The 13,261-nt window shown below is 41.0% G+C and overlaps 1 protein-coding gene across 1 annotated transcript in view; it reads left to right on the top strand.

The window, feature by feature from the left end:
* Positions 1-8,025, top strand: part of LOC139368924 (solute carrier family 6 member 8) — a 29,032-nt gene extending 21,007 nt beyond the window's left edge. Inside the window, exons 12-13 of the mRNA XM_071108424.1 lie at positions 1,783-1,953; positions 4,084-8,025. Coding sequence (XP_070964525.1) covers positions 1,783-1,953; positions 4,084-4,224 — 312 coding nt within the window. The 3' untranslated portion in view covers positions 4,225-8,025. The remainder of the gene's footprint in view (positions 1-1,782; positions 1,954-4,083) is intronic.
* Positions 8,026-13,261: the final 5,236 nt, after the last annotated feature.

The following is a 13,261-nucleotide window of genomic DNA, read 5'->3' as shown; positions in this document are numbered from 1 at the left end:
TATACGCCGTATACCCACTTATAGTTCAGTGGGCATCGTGTACACTCAAGTCTTAATCCCCACGATGCGTAGCAAAATGGGGAAGTGGAGGTGAACACCGTATCATTTAATAAGGCCGATGGAACACATCAGAATGTCTAGCTTAAAATGTTGGTCAAGTATTATTTTTTCACATTTTAGGCACAGCAACGTGCACACGGCAGTAGGCCTTCGGGCAAATGTTCCAAAAATGCAATCTGCGGGAATATACAGTTCTAAAATGCGCGCGATTTCATGGACAGAGATGGAAGTATCTGTTAGATAGAGGGGAGATCTAAAGATGCAACAACGATCATAGGTTGCTCATTTGATTAGGATCAAATACAGTTGAAAGAAAACCAATAGAACAGGAGAAAGCATATGAGGAAGTCTTTATTAAATAATACCTCCACAATTGGTGGGATTTTAGCTATAGGCTACTTTGAAGCAAAGTAAGACATGACTCATAATATGAAGTAAAACATGCACGTTCCAAATAATTAAGGAACATCTGCTAGATGGAAAGGTTTTCCCAAAAACCTTCTCTATTAAATGTTAACTACAAAGTGGTCTATGTCTACGTGTCAGAATGATATCAGGATTATTTTCATCAATCCAGTTGCCATTTGTTTTGCAAAATCCATCTCATATGTGTTACAAAAACACCTCTAACTAAACAACAGTGCTAGGTGCATGCATATTAGGATTAAAGGGTAACTACACAAAAAAATCTAAACGACTTAGATTTTTCCCAGACCTCCAAAGTGTTCTCCTGATGTGGTTAGAGCATTGTGATGGACTTAGAACATCCAATTTAGGGCCTCCCGGGTGGCGCAGTGGTTAAGGGCGCTGTACTGCAGCGCCAGCTGTGCCATCAGAGTCCCTGGGTTCGCGCCCAGGCTCTGTCGTAACCGGCCGCGACCGGGAGGTCCGTGGGGCGACGCACAATTGGCCTAGCGTCGTCCGGGATTGGTCGGTAGCGATCTCCTTGTCTCATCGCGCGACTCCTATGGCGGGCCGGGCGCAGTGCGCGCTGCCAGGTGCACGGTGTAGCCTCCGACACATTGGTGCTGCTGGCTTCTGGGTTAGGATGCGCGCTGTGTTAAGAAGCAGCTGGTTGGGTTGTGTACGTCTCTCCCGAGCCCGTACGGGAGTTGTAGCAATGAGACAAGATAGTAGCTACTACAACAATTGGATACCACGAAATTGGGGAGAAAAAGGGGTAAAAAAAACAACAAAAAAAAAGAAATGGACAAAAAACAATAACCTGCTGCATCCCTTTGTTCTCAATTTCCGCCTGAAGACCTAATCTAACTGCCTGTAGCAGAATGTAAGTCATAATTTTACCTTCAGATATGAAGTAAAAACTGTCAAAAAAACGTTTTTCTACAACAACAAAAAATGTTGGCTCATTATTAGCCTACTTGCACAGTACAGCTTGGGTTGTCCTGACTGTGAAAGACCAATTGATCATTTTAGGTCATTCATTGTGTTCACTGTCTCTCATAGAATTTTTCACACAGGGCAGCTTTCCTTCGGGCCGTTTGAGAAATGTTTGTCAAATTAGATAATACACACTTTTCCAGACACCACTGTATACACACCTCTAGTCATGACTACATACACACCTCTAGTCATGACTACATACATACCTCTAGTCATGACTACATACATACCTCTAGTCATGACTACATAGCCTGTCATTGTAAATTTGTGCCTAATTGTGCCTGGTAAAATAATCATGTTTTTTTTGTCCTTCCAAAGGGTATCTTCCTATTTCACCTGTTCAACTACAAGCCTCTTACCTACAACAATACGTATGTGTACCCATGGTGGGGTGAGGTGATTGGTTGGTGCATGGCTCTGATGTCCATGCTCTGTATCCCTGTCAGCGTGTTGTACAAGCTCTGCAGGGCCACGGGAACCTTCAAGGAGGTCAGTATCAATATCATACTGTGCTCCTTACCAACATGGGTGGCAGCTAGCCTAGCAGTTAGAGGGTTGGGCCAGTAACCGAAAGGTCGCTGGTTTGAATAACCGAGCCGCCAAGGTGAAAAATGTATCGTGCCCTTGGGCAAGGCACTTACAGTGAGGGAAAAAATTATTTGATCCCCTGTTGATTTGGTACGTTTGCCCACTGACAAAGAAATGATCCGTCTATAATTTTGAAGGTAGGTTTATTTGAACAGTGAGAGACAGAATAACAACGAAAAAAATCCAGAAAAACGCATGTCAAAAATGTTATACATTGATATGCATTTTAATGAGCGAAATAAGTATTTGACCCCTCTGCAAAACATGACTTAGTACTTTGTGGCAAAACCCTTGTTGGCAATCACAGACGTCAGACGTTTCTTGTAGTTGGCCACCAGGTTTCCACACATCTCAGGAGGGATTTTGTCCCACTCCTCTTTGCAGATCTTCTCCAAGTCATTAAGGTTTCGAGGCTGACGTTTGGCAACTCAAACCTTCAGCTCCCTCCACAGATTTTCTATGGGATTAAGGTCTGGAGACTGGCTAGGCCACTCCAGGACCTTAATGTGCTTCTTCTTGAGCCACTCCTTTGTTGCCTTGGCCGTGTGTTTTGGGTCATTGTCATGCTGGAATACCCATCCACGACCCATTTTCAATGCCCTGGCTGAGAGAAGGAGGTTCTCACCCAAGATTTGACGATACATGGCCCCGTCCATCGTCCCTTTGATGCGGTGAAGTTGTCCTGTCCCCTTAGCAGAAAAACATCCCCAAAGCATAATATTTCCACCTCCATGTTTTACGGTGGGGATGGTGTTCTTGGGGTCATAGGCAGCATTCCTTCTCCTCCAAACACGGCAAGTTGAGTTGATGCCAAAGAGCTCCATTTTGGTCTCATCTGACCACAACACTTTCACCCAGTTGTCCTCTGAATCATTCAGATGTTCATTGGCAAATTTCAGATGGGCATGTATATGTGGTTTCTTGAGCAGGGGGACCTTGCGGGCGCTGCAGGATTTCAGTCCTTCACGGCATAGTGTGTTACCAATTGTTTTCTTGGTGACTATGGTCCCAGCTGCCTTGAGATCATTGACAAGATCCTCCCGTGTAGTTCTGGGCTGATTCCTCACCGTTCTCATGATCATTGCAACTCCACGAGGTGAGATCTTGCATGGAGCCCCAGGCCGAGGGAGATTGACAGTTCTTTTGTGTTTCTTCCATTTGCGAATAATTGCACCAACTGTTGTCACCTTCTCACCAAGCTGCTTGGCAATGGTCTTATAGCCCATTCCAGCCTTGTGTAGGTCTACAATCTTGTCCCTGACATCCCTGGAGAGCTCAATGGTCTTGGCCATGGTGGAGAGTTTGGAATCTGATTGATTGATTGCTTCTGTGGACAGGTGTCTTTTATACAGGTAACAAACTGAGACTAGGAGCACTCCCTTTAAGAGTGTGCTCCTAATCTCAGCTCGTTACCTGTATAAAAGACACCTGGGAGCCAGAAATCTTTCTGTTGAGAGGGGGTCAAATACTTATTTCCCTCATTAAAATGCAAATCAATTTATAACATTTTTGACATGCGTTTTTCTGGATTTTGTTGTTGTTATTCTGTCTCTCACTGTTCAAATAAACATACCATTAAAATTATAGACTGATCATTTCTTTGTCAGTGGGCAAACGTACAAAATCAGCAGGGGATCAAATACTTTTTTCCCTCACTGTAACACACATGCCCTCACAAAACCTGTGGAACACTCAACACAGTTGAATGCTCTTTTTGAAACATTGGTCAACATTAATATTTCTATTAGATGATGAAAATAATGATAAAGACTTAGCATCGAGTTAGGGAGGGTGGAAAGGAATTTACTGTATAAGCCGTGACAAAAATAAAATGCATAACATACGAAAGTGTAAATAGTTAAGGGAAAATGGGAACGTGGAAACCTCAGTTGACAGTTGACAGCATGTAGCCTACTCTTTTAATATAGCTTTCCATTTTAATTTCATTCTCACCCATCAGAATGAGTAATACAGCAGTTTGATTAGTATGGGTCTCCATGTCTTAAAGGAACATGTTTTCTCCTCCTTCAGCGTTGGGAGAAGCTGACCAAACCACAATGGGGTCCCCATCACCTTGAATACATGGCGCCTGATACTGACATAAAGAGCCTGGCCTCCCTCTCTGCCAGCACAGAAGACAACAAGGTTATCATCTTTGAAAGTGGTATGTAGGCTATAGCCTACGGGAAAGCCTTTGACAACACTCTAAAGACCAGATGATAATTTATGTAATAATTGATGTATTCATTTGGGTTAATGACACAATCAAAAAGGAATCACCTGGTAATTATGTGCAATTAATTAGAGGATGCAGATAATGTACACAGACGGTTCTCTACACCTATACAAAATCAATTCACAACGGTCTATTGGACAGTCGATAATCTTCACCTGGGATGTTGATAATCAATGTCCTGATTGGTCCATTCTATAAACAGGTGCCGTATAGTCTTTGGGGGGAGGGGGGGTGATCTGATACCCAAACTGTCCCTCCCTGTCTGTGACTCCATCAGGCCAGAGCCATAGTCTACCAATGTGTAGCCCACCACCTCACCCAGTATGGCAGAATTTTTACAGGCTATCTTTAAGACTGATATGGAATTCCTTGATATTACACATTACTGCAAGACCAATCATGTGGTATGGAGGGTTTGTGTATCAACCGGTGTAGTTCTCCTTTATAAGATATCTTGCATAAAAATCTATTTGGCTAATTTGATACATGAAAATATATGTATTACACATTGAGAGTAAGCATTTCAGGGTAAGGTCTACTACACCTGTTGTTTTCGGCACATGTGACAAATAAAGTTTGATTTGATATATGAATATATAATTAAAAGCATTTGTTCAATTGATATTATATCATATACTGTATAATACACTACAGTTTGTCGGTTTGGCTGAGTTGATACATAAAATACAGATTTTTTTCCAATTGACTTCAATATTCTGGCTTCTTTAGGCCCCTGAAGTTATGTAGTTGCCAAACTCAAAATGACCATCTTTGATCGTTGAGCTTGTGTAATGTGTCTTTCATGGTGACAATAGTCCTCAGAACTTTAGACATAAACTAAAGATTGATTCAGTGCCAAAATGGAGCATACTTGTCATTCTCTTGTTATTGATAGAGAATGGTTTTGGTTGCCATATACACTATCTATTTTTATTTGCCTAGATCAGTCTTATATATATTGTGTCTTCCGATTTAACTGTCTGATGTTTGGGAACATCTTGAAAGCAAACAATGCAGCTCTTACTCATGAAGCAGTTTAGATGCCTTGAAACATTTTCATTGATAAGTGTGTCTACAGATATATATTTTTTAATCAACAATAATCACTAAATTGAACTGTTCTGTAAGATCTAAGATCACTCTTCTCTAATTCAAAAAGGTGACTGGCTGATATATTGCTCGTAATGGCCATTAAAAACAAATGATCCGATACTTCCTCTGGCATTAACTTGCAAAATGATCACTTGGCCAAGTGGTAAGGATTTAAGGATTTACCTCATATTTCAACCAACCTATTGTTACGAAGACAAGTACATCTCTGCAGCATGTAGGAGGACAGTATTTGGATCTAACTACAACATTGCCACAACAAGTAGCTGCTGTGCCATTTGCCAGTGACTGGAACAGGGTGATGAGTAACTAACTGTAAGGTGTTATATTGTGAGTTTAACTCTGAGTATTACACACACACAGTATTAATGTTGCAGCCGTACAGGAGCTGGACACGTAGATCATTGCCTTATGTTGTTTGTCTTAAATCTAGAGCCCATATGTCAACTCTGACTAGCCATATTCTTACCTGGTCCACTGAGGAACAGTCTTGAAGATAACCAAATGGAAATTCTGCCATTTACCATGATATGGATAACATATGATTTATTTCGATATTGAAAAGATCATTAGAATGTAAAATATATTAAATAATGCAATGCTAAAAACTACATTTGCACATTGTAAAATATCTCGCTAGCACTTTAAAAAAAAATCGTGTTAGAATAACAATTTTTGTTTTGTTTTACATATTGTAAAATAAATCAGAGATTTTATTTTGTGAAGGCTTTTATTTTGCTTATACATACAGTATAAAAAAATATATTGAATATCTTGTGTGTTATATTTGAAAGAGTTTGATGCAGTATGTAATTTTGATGAAGATTTCTAAGGGGAAGAGCATGCGCCATTGAGATGCTGCGATGCAGTACTCCTCTAAAGGCTTGTGTGATTCATAACACACAGAAGGGATTTTTGGTTTCAAATATCAAGTGCTCCAGTGTTAAGTAGCCTAATAGATTATTTGTGTGTGTTTAATTACAGTATTTCCCTCAGACCACCCAGAGCTCAGTTAAACGTTAATATTTCTCAGAAAGACCTTCTAATTTGGTCCACACAACACAGGAGGATTCATTTGATTAAGAATTAAAAGATTTTGGAATATTTTTTTACTTGGGATTTCATCATTTTCAACATATTTCACGTCTGGCTTCAAGTGTAATTTATGTTCTCTACTTCGAAGCAGTGTGCTCTCATTTGTAAAAAAATAAAATCAAAATAATAATCATTAAGATTAAAAGGTCCTCTTTTGTGGCAGATATTACAGAATTTGACAAGAAAACTAAACTCTCTTTCTGTATATGCCTATTGACTATCTGCCATGGTCCTCCTACACTAAACCTGGCGTATAGAAAATGCTCTAATGCTCTCCCACCTTTCAAAATTGAAAACCACATGGTAAAAGTGGTGAGTTTGGTTGTTGGTTATGAAACCTTGAGACAGAACAAACATTCCCTCCTAAATGTAGTGCTAGAACTAAATGCGCCTTTCATACTGTTGGTCTATGGACATATGTAAGGATGAGGACACAAGGAAGTTTTATAGCAAGGCTATGGTCAAATAAATGTTAAAGTTAAGAATCTATTTGAACAACGTTTTTTACATTGGCCTTCCTTATAATACTCCTAGATTATAGCCTGGGTTGGTCAAAAGGTGAAACATTTAAATGTAGTCATTAAATGTAGAAAATCGAAATGAAATATACATAAGCAAAATCATATGTATGGTGTCATCTTTTGCGCTCTGCCAAATTATTCTTGACAGTATCTTTAATCCAAAGTATGACTCACAAAGGGGAAATGTTGAATTGATAATGAAAGCTTTGTGGATCTATTCCATATCATACAAAATGGTCAAAAATGTAATAGATATGAAAAAATACTCATTCCCCGTTGCTGAATATGATTTGTTTATTTTAAAATCTACATGAAGTCTTTTAAAATGTTCTGTTTATTTTCATAAACTATACAGACCAATTACCATAGTTACCATGGAATATGTTGTACTGTAATGATTGTATACAGTACATTAAACGGAAATATCCATCATTAGCTGATAAAGACTAACGCTAACCAACTATGCAAAGCTGTAAAGAAACACTTGTTGCGACAGTTGACAGTTGAATAGTTCTTATGGCATCTGCTGTATGATTGACAGTGAACAGATAGTAGTGCAAATGGGGCCACAACTCTCCCCTACACAGCTATCTCTCTTCCTCATCCCCTCTCCTTTTCTACAATGTCATTTTGAGTTTTGTTTTCACAAATCCTACACAAAGGCCTGGAAAGAAGGGTACAATCAAGCCTGAAAAAATGGCATTTCATCATCCACTGAGTACTTTGGCAAAGGATACTGTCTTGAAAAAAGATATAGTAACACTGTTGACTTCATCTAACTGTTATTGTACTCTGTATCATGTAAGATTTAACATCAGTCTTCCATTCATAACATAGAATAGTGATAAAGAGATGACTGTAAACCTATGTTGACATCCCAAGTGTTCCATCAACCTTGTCCCTCACAATTTATGAAGGGATTCATGCTTAATACCACTGTGATTCTGTGCTAAAAATCCACTCGCCCTATTCAAAATAACAAAATGGCAATAAAACTTACTTCAATAAAAAGATTCTGTCTTTGTGAATACATTTGAAATTGTCGAACCAACTTTCAACAATTACCATTTGGAACATCTCCGGTTTAATTGTTCATTTGAATCCAAAAGGATTTACGTTTTATCCCATATTTTCAACTGGCAGACACTTAGAATCCCACCTTGTTACCTGGTAACCCGGTTCATGGTTCTGTGCTTCCACTGTGAACAGGTGGGAAAAGTCATTTTATGATCAAGAGGTTCATTCAAGCTCACATCACTTTATTAATCCAGAAAAGTATTTTCACAGAAATTGATAGGTATGAACCTCGGAGCCTGTAGGCATTAGCGAACAGCAGCAGTACATTACCCACTAATTCAACTCAAACCATGGTCACCACTGTAAGGGGAGGCGATGGGATAGTTAATGCAGTTCAAACCGGTTTTAATGACAAATGCCCAGTTTGTCAGTGAAGTGCAGCTGCCATATTAAGCCAGGGCTCCAGCATGCTAAAGTTGGTTGGCTATGTTTAGCCAGTGCCCTCTGAGCTCTGGGCTATTTCTGTCTGGAGTCTAGAGCAGGTCGGCCTTCAGTCCCAAACTGTATCTGAGAGGGACAGCTGCCCCCCTCCCAGCACCTCAGATACCCCAAGACATCCCCAGAGCAGGAAGCCATAGACACCCAATAGTGATGGGGCAGACCCCAGATCACATTGGATTGACTGGCATGGAGGCCAGCTGTTACAGATCACATTGGGTTGACTGGCATTGAAGCCTGGAGGTTAGCAGTTACAGATCACATTGGGTTGACTGGCATTGAAGCCTGGAGGTTAGCTGTTACAGATCACATTGGGTTGACTGGCATTGAAGCCTGGAGGTTAGCTGTTACAGATCACATTGGGTTGACTGGCATTGAAGCCTGGAGGTTAGCTGTTACAGATCACATTGGGTTGACTGGCATTGAAGCCTGGAGGTTAGCTGTTACAGATCACATTGGGTTGACTGGCATGGAGGCCAGCTGTTACAGATCACATTGGGTTGACTGGCATTGAAGCCTGGAGGTTAGCTGTTACAGATCACATTGGGTTGACTGGCATTGAAGCCTGGAGGTTAGCTGTTACAGATCACATTGGGTTGACTGGCATGGAGGCCAGCTGTTACAGATCACATTGGGTTGACTGGCAGGGAGGCCAGCTATTACAGATCACATTGGGTTGACTGGCATTGAAGCCTGGAGGTTAGCTGTTGCAGATCACATTGGGTTGACTGGCGTGGAAGCCTGGAGGTTATCTGTTACAGATCACATTGGGTTGACTGGCATGGAGGCCAGCTGTTACAGATCACATTGGGTTGACTGGCATGGAGGCCAGCTGTTACAGATCACATTGGGTTGACTGGCATTGAAGCCTGGAGGTTAAATGTTACAGATCACATTGGGTTGACTGGCATGGAGGCCAGCTGTTACAGATCACATTGGGTTGACTGGCATTGAAGCCTGGAGGTTAAATGTTACAGATCACATTAGGTTGACTGGCATGGAGGCCAGCTGTTACAGATCACATTGGGTTGACTGGCATGGAGGCTAGCTGTTACAGATCACATTGGGTTGACTGGCATTGAGGCCTGGAGGTTAGCTGTTACAGATCACATTGGGTTGACTGGCATTGAGGCCTGGAGGTTAGCTGTTACAGATCAGATCGTCAGCTGAGAGGGTGATTCTTTCCTCTAGTAGAGATTCTGAGGTTATGTTTCAACGGCAGGTGAAACGTCTCCCTGCTCACTTACAAGCTAGTTTGTTCTAACTCACATTTTTGTCAATAAACAGACGCTCTTATCCAGAGTGACTTACAGATACTGCATTCATCTTAAGACAGCTAGGTTGGACAAACACATATCACAGGCATAGTAAGTACATTTTACGTCAAAGTAGCCGTCAGCTAGTAAGAAAATAATTCATTGCCGGTCTACCAGGTCTACCATAACGGACAGAATTTTTGAATGCAAAACAAGGACCAACCAATGTCAGATGATTTACCCAGAAAAACTGAAGCAGATAGTTTATCAGTGAGTGGTTTGGCACCAATCTCAGCTCAGGGTCAGATTACTGATTGGCAGGAAAATAGTTGATGTTTTACTTTTGGTCAAAGTTCAATTACTCTTTGGTTATTTTAATTGGTTGTCAAACAGTTGTAGAGAACACTTCACTCAGTTCCTAAAGTGTACTAGTAGTTATTGACTATCATTTATAGAATCAAACATATGCAACACAAGTATTTGAGCGTCTATATTCATCGCTTATTTGGATGCACTTGTCACATGGACATACCCATCCCAGCCAGAACACATTCTTGATGGACATAGACAGGTTGGTTGTTTATCAACAAAACTGACACGTGCACAACAATGGGGCAAAACAGACGTGGTTGGCAACATGTCAACTACAGTGGGGCAAAAAAGCATTTAGTCAGCCACCAATTGTGCAAGTTCTCCCACTTAAAAATATGAGAGAGACCTGTAATTTTCATCATAGGTATCATGGTGGCTGACTAAATACTAAATACATCATGGTGGAAAATAAGTATTTGGTCAATAACAAAAGTTTATCTCAATACTTTGTTATATACCCTTTGTTGGCAATGACAGAGGGCAAGGGGTAGCCTAGTGGTTAGAGAGTTGGGCTAGTAACCGAAAGGTTGCAAGTTCATATCCCCGAGCTGACAAGGTACAAATCTGTCGTTCTGCCCCTGAACAGGCAGTTAACCCACTAGGCCGTCATTGAAAATAAGAATTTGTTCTTAACTGACTTGCCTAGTTAAATAAAGGTAAAAAAAAACTTTTTCTGTTAATCTTCACAAGGTTTTCACACACTGTTGCTGGTATTTGGGCCCATTCCTCCATGCAGATCTCCTCTAGAGCATTGATGTTTTGGGGCTGCTGCTGGGCAACACGGACTTTCAACTCCCTCCAAAGATTGTCTATGGGGTTGAGATCTGGAGACTGGCTAGGCCACTCCAGGACCTTTAAATGCTTCTTACGAAGCCACTCCTTCGTTGCCCGGGCGGTGTGTTTGGGATCATTGTCATGCTGAAAGACCCAGTCACGTTTCATCTTCAATGCCCTTGCTGATGGAAGGAGGTTTTCACTCAAAATCTCACGATACATGGCCCCATTCATTCTTTCCTTTACACGGATCAGTCGTCCTGGTCCCTTTGCAGAAAAACAGCCCCAAAGCATGATGTTTCCACCACCATGCTTCACAGTAGGTATGGTGTTCTTTGGATGCAACTCAGCATTCTTTGTCCTCCAAACACGATGAGTTGAGTTTTTACCAAAGTTATATTTTGGTTTCATCTGACATTCTCCCAATCTTCTTCTGGATCATCCAAATGCTTTCTAGCAAACTTCAGACGGGCCTGGACATGTACTGGCTTAAGCAGGGGGACACGTCTGCAGGATTTGAGTCCCTGGCGGCGTAGTGTGTTACTGATGGTAGGCTTTGTTACTTTGGTCCCAGCTCTCTGCAGGTCATTCACTAGGTCCCCCCGTGTGGTTCTGGGATTTTTGCTCACCATTCTTGTGATCATTTTGACCTCACAGGGTGAGATCTTGCGGTCTTGTATGTCTTCCATTTCCTAATAATTGCTCCCACAGTTGATTTCTTCAAACCAAGCTGCTTACCTGTTGCAGATTCAGTCTTCCCAGCCTGGTGCAGGTCTACAATTTTGTTTCTGGTGTCCTTTGACAGCTCTTTGGTCTTGGCCATAGTAGAGTTTGGAGTGTGACTGTTTGAGGTTGTGGACAGGTGTCTTTTATACTGATAACAAGTTCAAACAGGTGCCATTAATACAGGTAACGAGTGGAGGACAGAGGAGCCTCTTAAAGAAGAAGTTACAGGTCTGTGAGAGCGAGAAATCTTGCTTGTTTGTAGGTGACCAAATACTTATTTTCCACCATAATTTGCAAATAAATTTATAAAAAATCCTACAATGTGATTTTCTGGATTTTTTCCCCCTCATTTTGTCTGTCATAGTTGAAGTGCACCTATGATGAAAATTACAGGCCTCACTCATCTTTTTAAGTGGGAGAACTTGCACAATTGGTAGCTGACTAAATATTTTTTGCCCCACTGTATATTTAGTCTCTATGTTTATTGAAAACAAATACATTTGCACAATGAGCACTTGTCTCAAATACATTGTTACAGTTGCTGGTTAGCTAGCGAGTTTCTGCCATATTAGCATAGGCATGACATCAGTCCAAACAAAACATGGTATAAACAATAACAAGATGAGCTGAAACTAGCCACCTATGATTCCTCAAAAGGCAGGTTCTTGTCATTGTTGCTAGGACCGTTCAGTTCAGAATCATAAACGCACACCTTTCGGCCTCGTCAAATGCGCCTTGCATCATTTGTGATGTCAGCCAACCCGTCTATAGTGTTTGAAAGGGAAGGAAACCCTACTGCATGAGCACAACCATTGATAGTGGCTAAAAGACTACTTATTACTCGTATAAAAAAAATATTTAAAAGCCGATTAAACATGCTTAGTGTCATACGACTGGAAAGACAGGGTGCCTGGTCTTCAATCGCTCATGAAGGGAATTATTCAGAAAGCAGTTGGATCATCATCAAGGATGATGCAATTGTGTCTCTGTGAGAGGCTGTTCTAGAACAAAAATCTATGTGTCTGTTGAGAGGCTGTTCTAGAACAAACATGTGTCTGTGAGAGGCTGTTCTAGAACAAAAATCTGTCTGTGAGACTGTTTTTGAACAAACATCTATGTCTCTGTGAGAGGCTGTCCTAGAACAAAAATCATGCCTCAGAGGCTGTTCTAGAACACAATTGTGTCTCTGAGGCTGTTCCACAACATAAATCTATGTCTCTGTGAGAGGCTGCTCTAGAACAAACATCTGTCTCTGTGAGAGGCTCTTCTAGAACAAACTGTTTCTGTGAGAGGCTGTTTTAGAACAAAAATCTGACTGAGAGGCTGTTCCAGAACAAAAACCTATGTCTCTGTGAGAGGATGCTCTAGAACAAACATCTGTCTCCTAGAGGCTGCTCTAGAACAAACATCTGTTTCTGTGAGAGGCTGTTTTAGAACAAAAATGTGCCAGAGACCGTTCCACAACAAAAATCTGTCTCGGTGAGAGGTTGCTCTAGAGCAAACAACTCTTTGAAAGGCTGTTCTAGAACAAACCGTCTCTGTGGGAGGCTGTTTTAGAACAAAAATCGATGTCATGAAGAAACCTGATTAGCAAAAGCCTAACC

Source organism: Oncorhynchus clarkii, chromosome 16, assembly GCF_045791955.1.
Source record: "Oncorhynchus clarkii lewisi isolate Uvic-CL-2024 chromosome 16, UVic_Ocla_1.0, whole genome shotgun sequence".
In the NCBI taxonomy this organism is placed as follows: Eukaryota; Metazoa; Chordata; class Actinopteri; order Salmoniformes; family Salmonidae; genus Oncorhynchus; species Oncorhynchus clarkii.
This window is presented reverse-complemented; position numbering and strand designations above follow the sequence as displayed.